Source organism: Microchirus variegatus, assembly GCF_963457635.1.
Source record: "Microchirus variegatus genome assembly, chromosome: 1".
Taxonomy (NCBI): Eukaryota; Metazoa; Chordata; class Actinopteri; order Pleuronectiformes; family Soleidae; genus Microchirus; species Microchirus variegatus.
The window spans coordinates 31,862,907-31,885,893 of NC_139802.1; the positions used below are offsets into that span (position 1 = coordinate 31,862,907).

Below are 22,987 nucleotides of genomic sequence, written 5' to 3' on the forward strand. Positions count from 1 at the left end.
TTCAGTACAATATTTCATTCATAAAAGTGCCTTCTCTCGTCCCTTATTATTAACATTGCAGACTGACAAGGTTTAAACAAATCAGTCAGTTAAAAAAACCTGTTGTCAGTGAATGCAAAAAATAAGACAATGCAAATAATGCAAATGTGACAATAATTATGCAAATAACAATGAGATCTGATTCAGTTTAAAAAAGCACAATAATAATATTCAAAGCAATAAATAATTTACTTCCAGAGAGTCAAGGAGGGATATAATTCAAGAGAGAAACTAAATTTAAGGGTAGCCGGTTTGATCCCCAACCAGTCCACGGCTGAAGTGCCCTTGAGCAAGGCACCCTCACTGCTCTCCTCACTGCTCTGGGTTAATGTGTGCTTCACCTCACTGTGTGTTCACTAATTCACAGATGGGTTAAATGCAGTAATTAAATTCCAATATACGCAAGTATACATGGCCAATATGCACGATTCTTCTTCTTCAATTCTTCAATGCAGTGTGCCAGGACAACTTTAAAAAGTATGTGTGTTTCAGTCTCAGGGGTTAAATTATGGAACAGTTTAACAGATAGATTAAAGCAAAATAAACACATAAATCAGTTTAAAAGGATATACAAAATCCACATTTTAAATAAATGAAGAACAGCACTTTAACACAGGATGGTAATGGCAATGGTTTTTAAAGCATATTCTTGAGTTGTACTGAGAACATTAACAACATTGTATAAAATACTGTAAATATGTAAATATATATACGTTTATACTTCTCTCCTTTTCAATCTATCATATTTTTTCCTCTTTTTATTTTCCTATTTTCTCATTAAATTAAATTCCAGGACGTCCTGAGGTTATAATACTTCAATTCCCATGAGCCATTGCGCAAGCCCCAAACCTATACCTGTAACATAAAATCAATGTGATTCGAAAGCATTTTGAACATTGTTTGTTTTGAAGAACTGTTTTTCGTAATATAAAATCAATATATACAATAATCCGTGTATTGCTGGAGCAGTGCATCGATAATTAACCTTTAAAATACCGCAACACACGTTTCTGTGCAAGTTTTTATTCGCCCCGTTGACATCACGTCAAACCCGGAAGTCAACAACTCCAGAGCAGCGGAGCAGGGTCCAACATGTCGAGCAGTGGATACGAACAAGTGAGCCATGTCATCTTTGACATGGATGGATTAATATTAGGTGTTTATACTAAATTTGTGTTTTATTACGCTTTCTTACATGGTTGTGCTTTACGTCCGGTGAAACAGAAACGCTTTCTCGATCCGAACTCCATTGAAAACATGTAGAAGTTAATGTTTTCTAAGGATATTTTAAAATGAATGCAGAAAATTACACATTATTGTGATTGTGCTTATAACATGTGTTGCTAGCGGTAAATTCGGCGTTTGTTTTAAATACCTATATATCCCGCAACCCCTAAAAATCACGACATTGGCGGCTGTTGACAGGTTGAAAATGCGACACCGAGGAAGTTCCACAACAAGAAGCTGCTTCGACGGCGACATCCAGAATTTGAATTCCTGTATAAAACATCTGCCGAATTACACAAGTGTGTGCAGTAATTACACTGACGAAGTGTCACCTCATGTTGAGCGACGAAAGACGGAGTATTCAACGTGACCGCTGTAAATTACCAAATATATTAAGGAGGTCTGTGTTCATGACAATGGCTCTGCCTTGTCAATGAAAAGAAATAGCTAAGGTTGCAATTGAATGCATAATATTAACTTGATCAAGTCTATTCAGGTGATGAAGGATACATAATCAGAATAGACTTGATTATTGGAGACAATGTTAAATGTTGCACTTATAGAGCACATTTACTTTTACTTACGATTGAAGTCACTATCATCTGTTAAGCTGTCAAGTCTCCTCTGTTCCTGTGAGGGCTCCAACATGTGTAATAATAATAATAAAATACTTATATTTTAAAGCTGGGCATTTTTCTGTGTGTGTTTTCTCATTGTAGACACCGAGCGTCTTTACACCGTGTCCTTCCAGGAAGTCTGCGACCGCTTTGGAAAGCGGTACACATGGGATGTGAAGGCTTTAGTGATGGGGAAAAACGCTCTGGATGCTGCCCAACTGATTCGGGACAAACTGGAGCTTCCCATGACAGCCGAGGAACTTCTGACTGAGAGCAGACAAATACAAGAAAGGATATTCCCCTCTGCCAAACTCATGCCAGGTATTCTTCATGTTATAGTTTCAGAGTGATGTATTTATAGACATGCAAGTTATTGTACACTTAAGTGCGTGAAGATTTCATCCAATAAGCATTTTGTTTAGCTACTAATTAGATATTCTGATGGGCAATTTATGTCCGACTGATCCAAATTTGAACAAAGAAAATGTTTATTTTATGACGTTTTGGAAGAACGTTAAATCAGGACTTTATCCTTTTTCAGAATTTGAATTCAGCTGTCATGTATGGTGAGTCGAAGTCCTAGAACAGCGCTGTTAACTGAGTGCACACAGGGATGTATTCTGAGTGTCGACAGCCTTTCTTCACCCGGCTGGCGAGAGTGTCTTCCTTGAGGGAGTTTTTATCACATCTTTTATAGACTCTCATCCTTGAAACTGTTGATTAAAAACCTCCCACATCTCTTCTCAGCTCTCCAGTCACCATTTAAAATAAAAAATATGAATAAAGATATATTCACTACATGTGTTGACGAGAGCCATGAGCTGCTATACATTTTCTTTGAAAACCCTGGCCTTGTGCAACTGTAAAAGCTGCTTTCATACCTGTACTGAAGTCCATTTTCTTTGAATGTGTAACCATCAGGAGTGGAGAAACTTGTGCGCCATCTGAAGCAGCACGCCGTCCCCATCGCTGTGGCAACCAGCTCAGCTGGTGTGACGTTCAAGCTGAAGACAAGCCAACACAAAGACTTTTTTGGGCTGTTTGACCACATCGTTCTGGGCGATGATCCTGACGTGAAGAAGAGCAAACCACAGCCTGACTCCTTCCTGGTGTGTGCCAGCAGATTCAACCCTCCAGCTTCTCCAGAGAAGGTAACTACAGTTCAAAGTCACTCTTCCACTTCCACGGTAGTTTTTGAAGAAGTATTTAGAGTGGATGAGTGGCCGAGAGTGGCTTTAATGGGATGCAGATTTCATACTTTCATTCTGCATAAAACATTACAGACTATCTGAGGACATTTATCCCACTTATGTGATACAGTTGTCAAGGACACTATAGCAGACATCATCAATCTACAGTGGGAGCCATGTTCTCTCCCTCCTGGCTAGGTTACATCAGTTGTCAAAATGTTAAATATGAACCATAAAATAGTAAATGTGATGTGAAAAATGCAAATTCAAAGTAGTAAACTCGGAAAAGGTTGGAAAGCAACAAAGAAAAAGTTAATTAGTGATTGATAACACAAAAATGTATGCACTGCAGTATAAAGCATGGGTTGAAATGCTATTCAGATATTTGAAAGCTTATTTAAGTTTACTTCTGCAGCGATGCACTTATTGAAGTACTATGTGTATCTTATAAAGTGTCTGGTGTGTTCTACTGCTGCTTTTTTGTTGGATATGACGCGCGGTACATTCAGAGATTTGAACTAGTCTTGTCATTCTCCTCTGACCTCTGGCATCATCAACAAGGCATTTTCACCCACAGTACTGCTGCTCACTGCTGATGTTTCCTCTATTTTGGACCATTCTCTGTAAACTCTCGAGATGGTTGTGTACGAAAATCCTAGTTAATCAACAACAAGGTGCTGCCGTGTGATTGCCTGATGAGATATTTGCGTTAACAAGCAGTTGAACGGGTGTACCTAATAAAGTGGATGTAAGTCTAAGTGTGCAGTGTACACTGCTGTACTGGAATGAGCAGTGACTGATGGGTGGGAACAAAAATCACAAAGTAGCTTAAAGACATCGGTACAGGTGCTTTTAATGTAATGATATTTACGCTTCTTAAATGTCACCGCTTTTTCGGCGCTGTCTAATGCACTGTGAGATCTCAGATGATCTGCATGCTGTCTGCACCTCCACAAGCTGTAATACGTGCATCACGGCTCGCACACAGCTGCAGTCACATGACTGTCGTCTCCACCTCTTGTACTCCTCTTTACAATTCAGTCTCAAAATGTTTTTTCCTGTAGTCTGAAATCATGGCTTCCAGCATGGTAATTTATACCATCTTACCAGTCCACATTAATTTAAGAACATGTTTAATGCTTAATCTATTTGTCAGTCAGCCTTTTTCTGACCGAAAATTCAAGTGGGTAAACTGTTCACTCTCCTGCACCAAAGTCCATAGAGAAAATCTATAATTTTAGCTCCCAGGGACACAGGAGAGGATGGTTTACTGCTCCATTATTGCTTTGTTTGTGTCTTATTTGTAAATCTGGAAGAAGGATTTTAACACCGATGTCGGCTGTGTTATAAAGTCATTTTAAGGATAAATAACTAACACATTTTAGTGTTGCTGAATTCAGCCTGACCTACGGAGCACAGAGCACAAGCAAATAAACATAAGAGTTGATAAGATGATTGTCGAGCTTTGCTGTGCTTTCAGTAAAAAACACATTATGTTCTGCAGCAGGTAGAGAGGACACTTAGAACTACATGTCAGCAGTGTGCCAAAAGAATTGTACTCTAAGTTCTTTATTTAGCTGTGTTTTGCTGCCTGTATGTCAGTCTCTGTCTTTTTATTCCCCGCTAATGTGTTACATTTGCAGTAAGAACAGGCAGGGCCTGACGTCAGACTGACGCGCTCTTTTACTTTGGCACTTTGATCAAAAGTGGAGCGCTTTCAGCACTCATGGGCTGTTTAAGATATATTTTCAGACAGTCTGGAAGCTTTTTGTGAAGAGCTGCCAAATATCTCACTAAAAGAACTCAAACATCAGTATGAGGTTTTACCTACCGTGGTCACAACACACACTGCGGTGTGTCGTCGTGTTATGCTATCTAATCAAATGCAGCGTTGTGTATTTTTAGTGATGCATTATGCAGATTGTCACCTAAATCATTGTCTGCCAGTTTGCCAGCGATACCAGCAACACCAGCTGTCTCACGCCGTCTATCCCAGTCCCAGTAAACGCAACGTCTCAGGAACATCACTTGAACTTATAAGGATGAAGAGGTGGCTGCCCTCTTAGAAATAAATTATAGAAATAAAAGTGCTAAGTAGAACCATTTAAGGTTCTTTGGCTTGTCCTAATAGGAGAACCTTCTTTGGTTCCAAGTCGAACGTTTTATAAAGGTTCCACCTCGAACCCTTAGTGTTACCAAGGACACTTTTAAAACCCTTTATTCAGGAAAAGGATTTTAAAGGGTTCTCTGGATCAAAATGGTTCTTACTGGCACCATTAGTGTTACCAAGAACCCTTGAAAAACAAATTGTTCCAGGTAGAACCTCAGCTCTTGTAGAAGAACACTTTTGGAACTCTTATTTCTAAGAGTGTGGCAGAACTGAAAGATAAAAATTATGATCACTTTATATTTCATAGTTGGTAAGACTGACCTTTCTTTTCATTTCACATTTCCTGGATTCTGTCAACAAACGAAACACATTTTCTCATCTTAAGAGCTGTTTTGTTACAAATGTTATCGTCCTTCGATTCAGACTTTGCGATCAGTTGTGCAGCCCTAAGTAAAAAAACGTTTTAGCCACTTAACAAAAGATTCATCCAGTATCATCACCTGTTAAAGTCTGTGACACATGAAGACTATTTGTGTCACTTTATATATCCCTGGAAACAGACATATATATATGTGTATGTATAGTTGTTTTGTTAACATCAAAATATACACTGTGCTAAAACCAGGAAATTATGGTTCTGGTCCAGCAACACACAGATGACTGGATAGTTTTGACTTTTCAAATGTTTAAAGAAACATTCTTAGAAACACTCTTAGAAATAAGGGTTCCAAAAGGGTCCTTCTACAAGGGCTGAGGTCCTACCTGGAACCATTTGCTTCTGAAGAAAGGGTTTTTAAAGGGTTCTTAGTAACACTAATGGTTCCAGTGAGAACCATTTTGATCCAGAGAACCCTTGAAAAAAAAGGGTTCTCCTATGAGGACAAGCCGAAGAACCTTATACGGTTCTACTTAGCACTTTTATTTCTAAGAGTGCATAGCAAAAGCTGCCGCGCTGGTACGCTTTCACCGCCGGAGCTGTAGTTTATTTGTACTCTAGCAAATGAATTGCTGTTTACCTTTTTATTAAAGTCACCAGAGGATTTTTTGGTTCAAATGGAAAGTGCTCCTGCAGAGATTCATTCATCATTTATGGACGCTAAACCTCAGGAACATGTCTCACCTCTTCAGAGTGACTGATGAAATAAACGCTGAGTAAAATATTGCATTGGGATACAGGAGCTGGTGGAACAGCAGGTTGCCAGTGGGGTGACGTAAGAACTTCAGCTGACTTAGGGCGCTTCTTTCCTTGTACATCATCTTTTCATCCTCCATGGTTATGTTTTCATCTCTTCAGTCATTATTGAAATGGGGTTCGTTCTGCATTGTAAAAAAGGGAAGATTTATCTTATCATAGGCGGCAAAGATGAATCAGCATTGATAGTCATTGACTCCTACAGCTTTTATAGCGGGTTGGCGTGATATCAATATCAGTCCAAATGAGTCTTTGTAACTCTTTGAAGCTACACTGTGTGACCTGTGTTGTGATTTTTGTTGTTGTTGTTGTCGATGTTATTATTCTGGGGCTGTCTGTTCTTCATTAACAGCAAAGAAAGCATCAAATGCTGCGTCCTTCATCTGAAAATTGGCTCTGTCAAGCAAAACTATCAGATTTGAGTGTTTGTGTGTATGCAGAGAGCAGGGCAGAAAACTAGTTTTTGAAGAAGAATACCGACAATATAATATTTGTATTTTAAAGAGGGCCAAATTTGATCATGTGAATATTCCCATGTTCCCTTGAGACCTTTTTAAATAGTAAAAGTTACACACAAATGCACCGTTTTATATTATCTCCATTGTCACAATTATCATTGTTTAATGCCAATGTAACCAAATCAAAGCCACGCAGGAGTGAACAAATGGAACAAATTCTGCCTTTCTTACATATCTGGAGTCTTATAATAAGAGCTGTATTATCTGGTTGGGTCATGGTTGGGTTGCAATCCTTGAACTTGAATTTCAAAGCTCAACTCTTTACCAGCCAAGCTAGTGGGGATGACACGTGATTTTCTGATGGCCGATTTTCTGTCCCAGTCCGTCCCCAGCCATAAATAATACATTATAAAACCAAAGTTGTGGGCAGTGATTGACATGCGGGCTGGATTTTTGGACATGTCTGACCTACCATGAACAACCCAATGATTTTTACCTTCCATGAAACCAGGTCCAATTTGAAGTATTAGATTATCTTATTTTATAGTATGCACTGTTATCTTTTAAATGCATACTGTAATGTACAAACTCTTTTATGGGACTTTAAACCCTAATTTATCTGTCATTATTCAGTTGGAACTGTCCAGGGTGCACCTTGCCTATCACCCTATGTCAGCTGAGATAGGCACAGCACCCCCCTGCGACCCTCCTGTGGATGATAAAGCGGTACATAATGGATGGATGGATTATTCAGTTAAAATAATGGGGAAAAAACCAAAAACATTTTCAACATTCTCTGCTGGAAAAAGTGTCAATGATCATATTCCCACTTTGTGCCTTTAGTGTCATAACAAGCCCGGGCAAAGCGATGACACTGTTCATGGACAAGTGGCTGTAAACACAACACGAGTCCAAACTGAGTCCAAAGGGAAAAATCAAAAACAAAAAAGCCATCACACCCACACACACACTCTCACACTGCTTTTGTACAATAGCCCTCATGCTGCTCGTGACAACGACCGGCGCACATGAAACTGCATTTGTATGCTGATGAACATACCTCCTAAATATTTTAATGCACAACTCAGTTAGTGTCATTGAACATCCACAGGCATTTGCATGCAAATAGTTTTAGTCATTTGGTTAACGACAGTAAACACATCATCGCAACACTGTTAAATACCAAAGGTAACTTTGTTTTTGTTGTTTTTTTAACAACCTCTGAATCCCATCATTCGTAATGACTCATATCGTGAATGGAAGTGGGCTTTTTGGACACAAGGCGAATGCAGATGTCTGAGCCTAACATGAGAAGCCTAGATTGAGTTAAACCTCTAGTTTCTCCCGCCTCAAACAAGTTTGCAGCCGGCATTTCAAAAAGGACGATTTTGTTGTCCCGCCGGGGAAATTGACGAGGTTTCAGAAAGGTGCAGTTCCTGCTCTTTATCCTTGGAATAATTCCCAAGTATCAACACCGAGAGCGAGCGTGTGGGAGCAGAGATCCAGACAGCGATTCGGCTCGCACAGACACATCCTCCGGAAACCTATGAAAGTTTATCATACTATTGTACAGAGAAGAATGTGTACAACCGCCTCTCTTGTATCAGAAATCCGCCCATATTTACCAATAAAATTGACTCTACTACTTCACACTTCACTAGCGTCTCTGGGAAATCACAACACGACCTACCGGAAGCAACCCAGCATACCAGTTGCCTCAGTTGCTAGGTGGAAGTTCAATTGTATACATAGCCTATAACAATCACAATACTGCTACTACTACTACTACTAGTAAAAATTATAATAATGTTAAATTCTAATAATTTTGACTTGTACGATACCTTTCAAGGTACTCAAGGTCACATTACAGAGTAGGAAAGTAAACAAAACAAACACAGACAGAAAGCAGAACAAAGCAAGGACACAATATTCTTGCAGATTATTTTTTTATGTTTTATGTTCTTGACTCTCAATCCACCAACAGACCAACATTATAAACAAGATGCCTATAAACCCTTATCCTCCCATTATTGTGTTTATAACAGATTTAAGCCATTTTATGTTATCTATTTGCCAGACTTTCTTGCAGGAGAGGCAGTTTGTTTCAGTACTTGGCCTCGAGCAACAGCATCACATTTAAAACGGGAGCTAAACCTTTTTTCCCCCCCAAATGTACTGTAACATAAAAAGTCCCGCCAAATCTGATGTGATAACACTTAACCTTAATGAAAAGTAATAGGGACCATATATCACGTATTAGCCATGAAAATCACGATGTATAAATAGTTTTCTGATGGAAATAGAAACTAAGGGGCTGCAAACGGGAGTTATCCTTTCAAAAGAGAGCAATGGTGGCATATTCCTTGCACTGCATTTACCTTTACAGCCTAATTTAACAAGGTAATCTGAGGCATCCAATATATATATTCTCACTCAGCCCTCTCCTCTCACTTTGGAGGCATTTCGCTGTGAATAGGTCTGCTTGTGGCACGGCACACCTGATTTTTTTAATCTGCAGCCAGCCGCAGTTAGGGCTGGCATTTTTCTTGATGAGATATGAAACTGCGGCTCAGAGGGGGAATCGACAGAGTGTTCAGTGGAATAACGAATGATGATGCGTCACTCCCTGGCTCCTGCTCCGTGACAGAGAAAGAGGGGGAGGAGGAAGAGGAGAAGAAGGAGGAGGGGTGAGCAAGAGACACAAGACAGAGGAGGGAGAGGGAAAGAAGGGAAGCAGACAGAGGTGAAGCTCGATGGGAGGAGGGAGAGGTAAACAGAAGAAGCATGCGTAAGGCAGGTGCATGGCAATCATCCCGTCCACTCACACAAATCAAAAATTGAGGGAGTTTGTCGATAAGAGCGGGTCTCTTTTTTGACTAACATCAGGGTCACACAAGATATCTAAGTGCGGCAAAGTGTTGTTGTCCTGCCTCATCACTCTCATCCAAATGTGTGCACACTTTGAATGCTATGATTACTCTAAATATATATGTTTAAAAGCTCGCAAGGTATTTATCATTGAGAGTCTAACAATTTAATAATTTTATGGCCAGATTATGTCACAACACGCAGCCCAAAAAAAGAGTAGAACAGGAAGGAATGCAGTTGATTGTGAGGCGCAGCTTCCAAGAATCCAGGAAAATTCCAGGGAGCAATTTCAGGAAGCGCTCTAGCATCCAGTGTGGCCTGGGCTTAAAGGTCCAGTGAAGCAGAACTAGTGACATCTAACGGTGAGACTGCAGACTCCTCCCCTCACCATTCCCTTGTCTTAGTGTGTCAGGGAACTACAGTAAGCTTTGCTTCAATATATACACTGTGGTTTGTGTGTTCAGGCAGCCGTGAAACTGGTGGACGCAAGACGCGGTCGTTGCTAAATGGACATTTATAAGACTTATTCTGACACTTATACAAACATAATTCTGAGTAGTGTGTTCAATTTCTGCAAATAAACACACCTAAATGTTACCCAGAGGACCTTTTAATAGTGAGGTACATTCATGGCTGCAGCGATCCTTTATGAACTGTGCAGTTTCAAGTGAGTCCTTACCTGACTGCCCTCATACTCATTAGTGCAATACACCAGCTCTGTCTGGCACATAAGACGGTGACATACACAAAGTGGGACGCAGTCAGAGAGCAGGAGCCAAGGGTATGATGATCTGGGGATAAGGCCAAAAAACAAAGGTAGCTAAAAATAGCTTCTGATTCATTAAAATCCTTTTTGCAAAATGGATAGAAGAATGTAATTCAAGTGAAACATCTTGCTAATGCAATATTGACCAGCCAACGGACAGAAGTACTGACCATCCAGCTTACTCACCGACCGACTCGTTTGATAGATTTCAGTGAGCTTTCACTTTAAGAGAGAGAGATGGCCTGCAGGAATTTAGAATAATATGTCATATTTAGCTTCAACAATGTTTTTTACATTGCTGTTGTCATCTAGGGTGAGTTTAAAAAAAAAAAGATTATTCCTGAATATACTCCTGAAATTATTCCTTTTCAGAAAACCTATCAAAAGTGTTCCCTGCGGCAAAGCAGATATATTACAGAATGTGATTCGGTGTTATATTCAGTATATGCCGGGGGCAGAGCTGTGAAAGCCTCACGTCCCTCACTGTGAACACTACAGTTCACTGGCCTCACAGGTGAGTAATGGGGTGTTGGCACTGCTGTCTGAGCTGACCACGAGTGAGAGGAAAAAAAGGCACAGAGACCGAGACAGTTTTTCATAACTCCAAAGTAACACTGTTGATGAGACAGGAGATTTTTACCAAAGGTGTGCTTGGTAGCCTGAATAAGATTAATGAAACATGAAAGTGAGCTAGTTCGTGCTCATGCTGATAGGGAGAGAGAGAATCTGCTAGAACTAGTTCTTCCCTGTCATTAATCATAGCAGGCATTACACCTGGGGAAGGCTTAATCATCCAGATATTCAAATTAGGTACAATTAAGACGTGAACTTTCCTATCTGGACATTAAATTGGCCCATTACGACTCTGACAAAGCTTAACATATTCACCGCTTACCTTCAACTACACACCAGACTGAAGGTTTTCAAATGCTTAAGTATCAATGTGAACAAAAATGCTTAAGGTCACTTTAGAAATAATCTGTGATCATTGCTAGGGATGCACACATTTGTAAGGCTATTGATGCTGCTGCGATGGCGGCCATGGAATATGAATAGGTTGCACCAGGTGCTGTTATGTGTTTAGTGTGTAAACAAACATTTAACCCTCGTGTTTTGCCACTAATGGAGCATGTACTGCATGTACTTGGCATTGGTGAATCAGTACTACCTGGGTCTAGTGTCTTTTTGTATAGAGTAGGCCTCTTATCTCCTCTCTCTAAAGAGACACGCTGACCTTAGATTAACAGCAGTCACTTCTCTGAGACTCCCGTCATCTCCCTTTAGAGTTAGTTCATCAGCGTTCATCTGACTCTATATTGGACATGCTATGTGTAATTGTGGTATTGCAATTACTGGAACAGCCATGGCCACTTCTACAAGGCTTGCACTCGACCGCTACTCTCCATACTTCATCTATGGTGGTCTTTGGGATGTAAATGTCATCATATGTCCTGGATTTTTTACTTTATCTTTATTGTCAGAACGCTCAAGACGATGAAGAGCCATCGAGCACCTCTTCAGCAATACATTTGTTAGTGGTTGAAATCCTCGGGAGATGAACTGAGTCCAGGCAGAAACGGCAAAACATGAAAACGATTTTTTTCTTTGCTGTTTTCAAAAATATCCCCGTAAAGACGGCATCGTTATATCTCCCTAAAACGACTCTGATGCTATAGCACATTAGGCCACAGAGACGTTGTTTTAGGGTTTATTCAGTTCAACCGTTTTTTCACCCCTGTGTGTGAAATCTGTTTAAGACGGGGCGTGTTCTAGTGATATCTAGCATCTTTTTAGGCTGACTATATGACAGTAGTTGCTAACTATGTCAAACAATCTCCAAGCACAAGAAATTTAATGACAGCGCAAGATAGAGCTGGGAATATGACGTCATTGTTTTCCTAAAGTAGCGTATTCTCTGTCTACTGTGGATGGGACGTCTCTGGCAAAAAAAAGGTATACATATTCACCTAAACCTGCTTCCATGTGGATGGCCCATCGCAGTCCTGCCAGCTTCTCTGTCATGATCCTTGTAGAGGCCGTCTTACGTAAAATTTGGTAAAATGCCAAACACATTGCCGTGCCCAGCGGGCAGCCATGTTTCCATCACCATTTTCTGAATGAATTTGTTTTTCACATCCTACATTAACGTCATATCAGTTTTATCACAAACTTTTTTCCGCACACACAGTTGTGTGGAGGAGCAGTGAATTTAAGGAAACGCTTGCATTGAGAAATGAGAGTAAGAAAAGGTTCTCACACAGGGTGGATGGATTCGGTGAATTCCCCACAGGAGCTTTCGATGTGCGGATAATGATGCTGCAACAACACAGCAACCATAATTCAGGACCTGCCTCGCGCCCATTTTATTGGCTTTCATCTTTCCAAAATCATCTGGGGCTTACAAGGATTCACGCGCTAAATATGAGGAACCCCGAAAAAAAAACACTGCTTCCGAGCTGCAGCCTGTGTAACTTCAATCATTCATTTATCATTTTAGCCATCTCATTTTCCTGCAGTCTGGTGCTTGCTTGTGCCACATGGCCGGGGCCGCTTACAGAGCAGATGGGTCTGTTGTCAAGGAGAAGCTTTTGGAAATGATGCAAGGTGCCTTAAACGGTTTCTGTGGAATATTCAGAAACAATCCTAAGAGGTTTTAAAGAGTATTCGAGCTGAGAGGTTTGCTTTGGTGCAAGTCAATTCTGACAAACTTTTATGGTTTGCTGAATTGTTCGAAGTGCAGTGATGGCCGAGTTGATTTAAAACCTATTCATCCACACTCCCCTTATCTACAGTGAAGAATAAGTTGTTCAACTTGCACCCGGATACACTTCTCTTTCCTTTCTCCTTGTTTGTATTTTCCTTGACTGTAAACTTTATCACCACTTACTTCAAATGTGTGGATAAAGCCTGCTGCGGGCTTCATCTCGAAGATCACAAGCAAAGCAAAACGGAGCAGGGTGGCTCTGAGATTTGCAGACACTCGTTTTGGCTCAATTGTGATTTTTTTTTTGTTTGTTATTAAGTTCCTGGGCTGTCTATGGGCTTTTCTTTGAGCCAGTTGCAATCTCTTTACACACAGCACAGTGGCAAGTTATCTCCTAATGAAAATGCACTCAGTAATAGCTCCTTCTGTTGTGATTGCATTGTGTCAGTGAGCCGTCTTTCGCTCCTGTCTCAGAAATAACCTTTTAATCTGAAAGTCATGGCAGTCGACTTTAAGCAACAAGCAGATTTATTTTCCTTTGATTGAATAATTTGATTGGGAATACAAGCTATGAAGTATGATCTTTAAGCTGCAGTAGGCAGATTTTATGGAAAACTAGTTTTGTCCGCTACAGATGACCCGAGTCGAACTCTATTTTAAATCTTGCCACTATTAACACGTTTTATTGTGTTTAATGTATTATTTGCTTTCAGACTTTTTTTGGTTTTCTTGCACAGGCGGAGCTTTTGCAGGTGCTGGGGGAGTAATAATTCCACCACAGGGAACCTGTAAGCAAAGTAGATGTAGTTGAATAGGTGTCTGATTTTTCTCTGAATCACCCTGTTAGGTTATTATACATCAAACATGGAGCAGTTTGGTTCAGGTCCCTGGATCTTTTGTGTTAACTCATATGAGTACCATGAGTAAACACAACCCATGAAAGCTTCCCTGGAGCAAACAACCAACGGCAAACTACCAACTGGCAAAGACCAACAGCTTGAAGCAAAATATTTTTGACGGCCCATGTGGCCATTAATATTTTTCAAAAATCTTATTAATATAAACTAAATAAGAAATAAACAATAAATGCCTTGCTGAATTAACCAGAAATACATTATTAGGTAACTTATGTCTTCCGTCAACTTCGAATTAAATGATGCATTTAAAGGGGAAATAAGTAGTTTATAGTGCCATCTAGAGGAGAGGCTGAAATTTACAACAAAGACCTGCTGCTCTGCTCACCCCCTCCCTTCCCTGAGCGCTACGGTATCCGCAGCTGGTCAAATGTTGTCCTCGTCGTCTTTCTCCGTGTCAGCAGATGAAGTTCGTGAGGCGAGGGAGAGTAAAGGGACAAGTAAAGAGACGCTTGTTTTGTTCTCTCGCGTTTGTCCTTACAGGCTCCGGTAGAAACATGGCGTCTCGCTGCTAACAGTGGCAATGCAACCGCGGTCCGCGGTCATGTTATTTAACATGACTTTTTGAAACACTACGAAAATGAAACAAAAACTATTATACAGCGACTAGACAATGCAGGAGCACATAATATGTATAAAAAAGTGGATTTTGGGTTATATAAACCCATAAATACTACATATTGTACCTTTAAGGGAAATGCGTGCAAACGTGTCATTGAAGACGGCTTCTTTGGGCTGTTTTAAATCGGTTTTGCAGCGAGAATCCACGTCCGGCATGAGCGCCGGACACTGGAATTATGGTGCCAATCTTCCCTACACTCTTAAAAAATAAAGGTTCCAAAAGAGTCCTTCTACAAGGGCTGAGGTTTTCCCGGCTTTCCCGGAAAAAGGGTTTTTCAAGGGTTCTTGGTAAAACTAATGGTTCCAGTAAGAACCATTTTGATCCAGAGAACCCTTTAAAACCCCTTTCCTGAATAATGGGTTTTAAAAGGGTTCTTGGTGGAACCCTTTTGGAGGTTCCAGGGGTCCGTTTGGCCAAAAAAGGTTCTCCTATGAAGACAAGCCGAAGAACCTTATATGATTCTACTTAGCACTTTTATTTCTAAGAGTGTAGCTTCACTCCAGTCAGTCAGGGTAGATTTTATGACTGCTTCCCAAGCAATTTGGAAATTCAACCCTCCATACTCACGCAGAGCTGCTATCAGTGGCACCACATCTCGGTGTGCGTCCGAGCTACAGATTCACCGGTCTGCTTTGGTCACATGACCACATGATGACGCAGAAAACTCTTGACAAGACAAATATGTAACATTAAATCATTGATTTAATTTTGACATTTTGGCCTTTGAAAATTTATTTTGCCAACCAAAAGCCGACATATACCGGCTAACTTAATCCTTGCTTGGAAGTTACCATGTATTACAACTTCCTCACATACTTCCTGTCCTGAACTCTTCCAGGACGCTAAATTTACACTTGTGTCCCGCTTTTATATGGATTTTGAATGTCAAAGTCTCTTGTGAGTCTCTGATCTGTCCTGTGATTTGTCAAAAGAGTTCTCTCTCTCCCAGATTACCTGATTAGAGTAAAAGATTATTATAAATGTATTGATCAATCAATAATCCATCAGAATTCCTGCTTGCTGTAGCTTTACGTCATGTTATATGATACTGGGGAAAAACTTGGTAGACTGAAAGTTGGAGGCATACAACTGCTTATTTGAGTTATTCTCCGTTGTAAAGGTCCGTCTATCATCAACACAGGCTTTATTTCTGCTCTCCGCAACACAGATGATGAAATGCTACACATCCTTTGCTCAAGCTGCCCCGGGCTCCAGGATCATTTGGAGGATGCAGTGGACAATCTGTCACTGTCGCTTATTCACTCGCCACTGCGCGTGGGACACAAACACGGGGCACGATGCGCACACACACACACTGTTTCAGTGGAGCGTGTGTTCACACGTGTGTTTGACATACACCGTATCGCGCCGAGCTTATTAATGTTTCACATCATGTATCAGCTATGCATCTCCGCTATAATAACAGTCATATTTTTTCACCACTGCTGTTGTCTCCCTTTAATGGCTCGGTCGGGAGCAGTCTCTGAGTTAAAGCACATGATTTTTTAACACACAGTGAGCGAGTCAATCATAGAGACTCAGACGGCGATGCATTATATTCTGTGAAATATGTGCCTCGCAAGGTATGTCATAAATCTTCCTGGGGTAATGCAAATACATGGCCTGTTAGTGGAATAAACACCATAGACATGTGTTTTTCATTGAGATCTTAAAGCAGCATCACATTTTTATTCATTTGTAAGCAAAAACAAATAATATGAGGAGAAATGTTTTATAAGATATGCCTATGTTTACAACTCTGCTTTACTATAATATAGTATACATAAAGGGTTAGGGTTAGCTAAGGTATACATAAAGGGTAAGGTATACTGTATATATATATATTTTTTTTCAGCTCTGGAATCTCTGCCTCTGATTCATTCATTTCCGTTTTACGCAATCAATAAACTGCTTCCCGTCCCTTGACTAATATTTTAACATTGCACACCATAAAAACGTACAGTATATTTAAAGCTTCAAGTGAAAGCAGAGTCTACAGTGTTGAGAAAAAATATGTGAGATGTGAGATTTACATATCTAAACAGTAGCTGTGATTGTCTACTTTGATTTAAATATTGAATCATCTCACTACGCATCAGTGAAGTTAAAGTTGGTAGTACAGCAGCATGCCGTGCCAGCCCTCTGGGTGAAATCCCACATCTGATCTTTGCCTGTGAAGAACTGATCTTTTTGATTGTAAGCGCCTGAACCATTTAGAAGGATGCCGCTCAATCAGGCACATCTCATGGGCAGACGCTCATTGTAGAGGCGTTTTTATTGAACTGCGATCTCCCGCCAGCAGCTCTGTCAGCAGCCAAGCAAAGCCTGGATCTTCTCCAAATCACAGTACGCAGGCATTGTCCGCAGTCGCCTCACCACAACAAGCGCCCCTAAAGGGATCGACTGTGTCTGTGTTAGTGGGCCAGTTGTTTTGGAGACAATAGCTAAGGTATTTGTGCGTACGCATATGTCCGTGCACACGGACCACACGCAGTTTGTAGCTGTGGCCTCACCTTACATTCCCTTTGTTTTGTTTTGTACACAATATGAATCCAAATGATGCTCCTCTGCTCAGTCTTGCGTGTATTTAGGTTCAGTCCTGTGGGCAGGTGGTAAATCTTCCTTGGCGCCTTTTGAAGCCTTGGTTCCCTCTTCTCAGAGGGCAAGTAAAGTCAAAGGAACCAACAATAATGGCTTCATATTATTTTTCTGAAAGGGGGTATAATGTTTTCAGGTTAATACCTATTATCTCTGCCTGCTTAAGTCTCTGAAATTGTAAGAATATGTTAGCCACTTTTATCTTGCTTGTAAAACAGCCTTTCCTGACAGGAAACTAAAGTTAATACACCACTTGTTCGGCTTCATCTAAGTCCAGAGAGAAAAATCATCCATTTAAAATCAATACTCTCAAGAGATTACTTTCATCAGTAAGTTCACATGTGCTATTTTGTGACGTTGGAGTTTGAAATCCTTGATTCAGTTTGTCCAAACGGCAAAAGACCAGCATCACCGGAGTCCTTGCAAGCTAGAAACACTGATGTTCTCTTAAGAAAAGGCTTTCCAAAGGTGGGATAAAGTGGCAAATGTTTTTCAAGTTTTCTCAGACTTAAACAGGTGTTGATTTTTTTTATATTTTTTCCTTCAGTTGAGAACATGTCTGGTTAGGGTTGTCGATAGCTCATACAGACACACTTCAAAACTATCCCTTTAACCCACACATTACAGTCTACACCACAGGCTTTATTAGTGTTAGGTAATGCAAGAAATGCAGCTTTACATTACCGAAAGTAGAGAAATAAAGAGTAAAATGAACAATAAAAACATTTTAGTGCTCTCAGTAGTTTTAATGTTTGACCTTCTGGTACGTACACACACACACACCAACACACGTATAGACACACACTGCACTTCTGTTGACATCAGAGAGTTTTGTTTCTCTGATGTACTATGAATTTGGGTTATGAGGCTTTCTGTTGGCACGAAGAGGTGGTTAAACTCTTTTTCTCCCTCTAAAGTGCACAGAAAAAAAAAAGTGAGTTTCAGTGGATTTTCCTTGTTCCATTTTACGAGACCATGTTGCTCCGCGGCTGCCTGTTTAACAAGCACAACACCTCGTCTCTCCGTGTGACAGCCACTGCTGGGAAATGGTTTTGGGCCATCGTCAGCAGTCCTCAGCCACTGATGCTACTGTGGTTTCTTCCTGTGGTCGGCTGAGAAACTAGAAACTGTCTTTCCTCGTAACACTTCTGGCACGGTGGAGTAGTGGTTAGCGCTGTTGCTGGGTCCCTTAGGCCATTTTTACACCTAATAGTCTGCGCCGGTCCGAGTTTGCTTTCACATTTAAGTCAAACAAACCAAAGTAAGTAACGTTTGAGTAACGTATTCCCCTCCTCCCCTGAGGCGACGCTGCATCAATTATTACTGGAGAATACAAACAATGAACAAGACGACTCGCTCATCGATTGGTTAATGCAGGGGAACTTATGTTTCCTCAACATATGAGCAAAACATGGCGCTGCATCAAATCCTGTCGGTCTTGGGATTTTATTTAGTTTTACGCAAACGTACTACAAATATACGCTGTAACAATGGGCTTAGCCAATTACCCCGGCCTAGTTCTACATACGCGTAAGTTTTGGTTGTTTACCCACAATGCCCTACGTTGTAGTCCGCTTCCTGCATTTGGTTCACTTGTAGCGAACCAAGACTTATGTTTTTACGCGTACCAGAGTTAGCTTCTTTGATGCGCATCAGGCAAACAAAGACAGAGCTGGTGTGAATGCACCCCTAGTCGTAGCAGCTCTGATCAACCCTCTATCTGACCTTGCAATTGCTGTTGTATAATGACAATAAAGATCCTTTCCTACCTCCTTCAAATACACGCTTATCGAATTGATATGGTTAGTTTTTACAAGTCAACTCTCTCTTACAATCCATCCTGTGTATTTTTATTGAAGGCCCACTGTAGCACAGTTATAGTCACTTTATGCCGCAATTGACAAAATGTAAACGTAGGCAGAGTTTGAATTCTTGAGTTCCGTTTATGACGGTTTTCACAGCGACTGAGTGCAGAGAAACACGTGTTTTTAGGATAGATTTTCAGAAAGTGCCCCTGCTATTGTATCTATAAAATTTACCGCATCTAACAACAGATATTGGGTTTGTTGTAGAGACTGATGCAGCTGCTCTGATTTCAGCTTCTTAAAGGCCCCATTTTTGAGGATTACTACTCAAACAAAGACAAACCACATCATTTCTGGCATGTGAAGGCCACCGTAGTTCCCTTCACAGTTTGGTAAAGGTAGAGGTCAGAGGAGGTGGCCTTTTACATTCTGCAGTCTCACCATTAGATGCCACTTACTCTTGCACACTGGACCTGTAAATGTAACTATATTGTGGTATCTATGCACCTCTATGAGAGTGTTGAGGCCAATTGTTCAGAAAACTGCCTATTTAACGTCAGTTTCAATTCATTGTTTCTCTGATGAAAGTCAGCTTCTGGACAGGTCACGATTTAGCATTGATAATGACTGTCGATGCTGTAAATCATTAAGAGATGAGCTCATATGTCAAGTATGAAGTGACTGTGTACCGATCACTGCTCTCTTACTGATGCAGATTATACAGTAGCTGCACTCATCGTAGATCAGACAGGTGCTACAATGGTGTTTTATTTCTTCACAATGACTGAAAGTGTTTAAGTTGCCTGGACCACTTTTTTCCGGTTGCTTTAGAAATTTGCTGGCACTTCAGCTGCCATTATCACAGGAGGGGAAAGCCTGTTTACCACCCTCTGCCACGGCGGGAGCTTAGAACATAATGTGTATTGAGTGTGCAGAGGTTCTTCCCTTTATTTCCACTCTTCTCCACTCACTCTCAACTAAATTAGAATCCTTTTTTTTAGGCTTGAGGAGGTAATATTACAACATTACAGCAGTTCCGGGTAGTTATGAGAGGAGACATGCGATTGTTCAATGCGTTACAGTGACAAGACAGTGAACCAGTTTGCACCCGAAAACTAAGGAAGTGAATTGTTCCACCGTGTACTAGCATCTTGTTGGAACCGTTTTGTTAGTTTTCCAAACTGATCTTGGACGGGTCTAAGCGGGTATAGGCAGGCGCGTGCTGGCCGCAGTTTTTGCGTGCGTCATCACAACATTGTTTCGGTGATAAAAGTCTTTCGGCCGCCCAATCTTCGGTGCATCCCTAAATATAACATCTTTATTAGCAAGAACAATATAACCGTAATAATGACGTATTTGACAGTGTGTCTTGGGGTTCAATTGGCACCTGGCCCTCCGGCTAATTCAGCGAAGTTACCAGAGGAAACGGGTGGAAAAAAATAGAGCGTCTTTAGGACGTCCTGCCTAAAAGTAGGGCGTCCCCAGGACACCCGGACGCCCTGCTGGCTAAAACCCTGGTCGGTGTGTGTTTTCATCCATTTCAATACAGTGCATTTGAAGCAGATTAAAAGGTCATTTTGCTCACTCATTGGGTAATTACTAGTTTTAATTGCTCTCATGCAAGGGAATTAGCAAAGGCCCTCTCTTGTGCTCTCTGTGTATCCGCCGTCATTGTTCAACATCATCCAGTTTCAGGCTTAGTGACATCACAGAAGTCAATTAGGGCTTAACAAGACTTGAGGAAGCCTCTTTATTCTACCTGAGTATTCGAGTTGAGATGAACAATGGCCCTTAAGGCTTTCAGACTTTAAGCTTTTGGTTGCTTCTGTCGAGCTTTAGACTCATTTATGGCTGTTCCCTTTATTCACTCTGACTGTCTCCAAGTTAAATCTGTGTTTTAACCCAGTCATAGATTCACTATCCAGTTTTTATGATAGAGAAGGAAACAAAAGAGGCCTTTCAAATTCAAGGAAAAAGGCACTTTGTGTTATCATTGTTGCTTCGACAATGGACCTTGATCTTGACTGCTGTTCACAGTGACCTCGAGTTTTACTGCGGCTGTCAGTGACATCACAACTGCTCAAGTAACTCTATTCTGTCATTTGTACTGTAGGCCACAATGGAGTGCAGTCAGCCCGGGCTGTGTCAGTAACTCATACAAGCAGACTTCTATAATGCCAATATGTTTGGCTGATATGCTTGACCTGTTTTCATTTCCCCTTCATCTGATGATCGGATCTGCACTTTATGCCTGCACTGCATATTAAATAATAAATACGCATGAAAACAGGACGATTTAAAGCACTGTTTTGGACAGCAAAAATGTGTAATATTACACAATATTACCCAAGACATAATAATGCTCTTATGCCGTTTTTCTCAGGTAAATTTCAATTTGAAGGTTGTGAAGACAAAATGATGCCTGATTAAAAAGCAAACAAAAAACCCCCCAAACATTTAATTTCAAGTGTTCATGAGCAGCTGTATGAGTTAATATCATCATCCTCACATCTGTGTCCGGCTCATTTTAGCTGTTTAGTTCCTCCTAATTCCTCCTCGCCTCTCCTCTACCTATCAGCAACACACTGAATGTGATTATTGGACACTGAAAACTGATTAACCTCCCGGTGAAGTTTTAGTCATATTACTTTACTGCAGCTGTTGGAATGTCCTGGCTTAACACATGCACAGACGAGTGTTTCAAATCCCAATTAGTCTTGTCCCCCCCCCCCCCCCCCATATTTTTACTGGGCTTGGCATGTCATGGTGATGGAGCTCTGCCTCACAAATGACAGTCATTTCCAAAGACTTGAAAAGAACAGAATCCCTGCAACAGCAAACACATTGCACTTGATGACTACTTCTATAACTTTCCAGTTTCAAGCATTTCTTATTAATTTCTCTTCTAAAATGAATCTGCACTAAACAGTGAAAAATAAAAATGTATCCATCCTCTTATTAATCTTAGATCAGTTTAGGAGTCAAACAACGTCTAAATATAGAGATAAACCTGTTGATGTTGAGCTACAATTCTTCAGATTGTAGATTAAATGGATATTGGACCTGGCAGAGTAAACACTGCTGCTCTAAGGAGTGTCAAGTTCATCACATTGAAAATGGAAATGCTAAGCCTGTTCCCCCATTTCTCCATGTTTTTTTTTTGCCCTCAGCTGCGCGGCGTCTGTGCAGCGCTGAAATCCTGCACACGCTAATAGGCTTACAGGATAATATCACTTTGTTTTCCCCTCTCTCTGCCATCCTTGCTCAGTGCTTGGTGTTTGAAGACGCCCCCAACGGCGTGAAGGCGGGGCTGGCGGCCGGAATGCAGGTGGTGATGATCCCCGACGACAACCTCGACCCGAGCCTTACCCAGGAAGCCACGCTGCGACTCCGGAGCATGGAGGAGTTTTCGCCACAGCTTTTCGGGCTGCCAGCGTACAACTGAGCCGGAAACTCAGAAAGAAATTCAGCCTCGCACTTAATATTATGACAATTCAATAATTTTTGCTGACTGTCGCCAAGTTGTCTACATGCTTAAAATACAGGGAAATCATCCCAGTTTGGCAAAGAAAAAGGGGCCTCATTGGTCACTTCCTGGGAAACTTTGAACAGTTTTGGTTGTGTTGTTCATTATTACAATAAAGGTCGTTCATATCCACAGCTTAGTTGTCATGTCTGATTAAGACACAACACAAGCTGCAAATGTATTATTAATGTAAGATATTGTCGGTATTATTAAGTAAACCTTCTGTTAAGTGGCTAAAATCAGTTTTTGACTTGGTCTTTAGTGCTTTCAGTGACTCAGGCTGGCTGTTTATGTGTAAGTACCTCAGAAAACCACACTAATCCGTTACAGATGCTGCAAGGTAGTCTTCAC

General features: G+C 40.8%; 1 protein-coding gene across 1 annotated transcript; it reads left to right on the forward strand.

The window, feature by feature from the left end:
• Nucleotides 1-1,122: 1,122 nt before the first annotated feature.
• On the forward strand, nt 1,123-22,754 carry pudp (pseudouridine 5'-phosphatase). Its single transcript, XM_083899710.1, has 4 exons — nt 1,123-1,195; nt 1,986-2,204; nt 2,805-3,034; nt 22,379-22,754. The coding sequence occupies exons 1-4, from the start codon at nt 1,132-1,134 to the stop codon at nt 22,553-22,555; spliced, it is 690 nt and encodes a 229-aa protein (XP_083755836.1). The 5' UTR covers nt 1,123-1,131; the 3' UTR covers nt 22,556-22,754.
• The last annotated feature ends 233 nt before the right edge of the window (nt 22,755-22,987 follow it).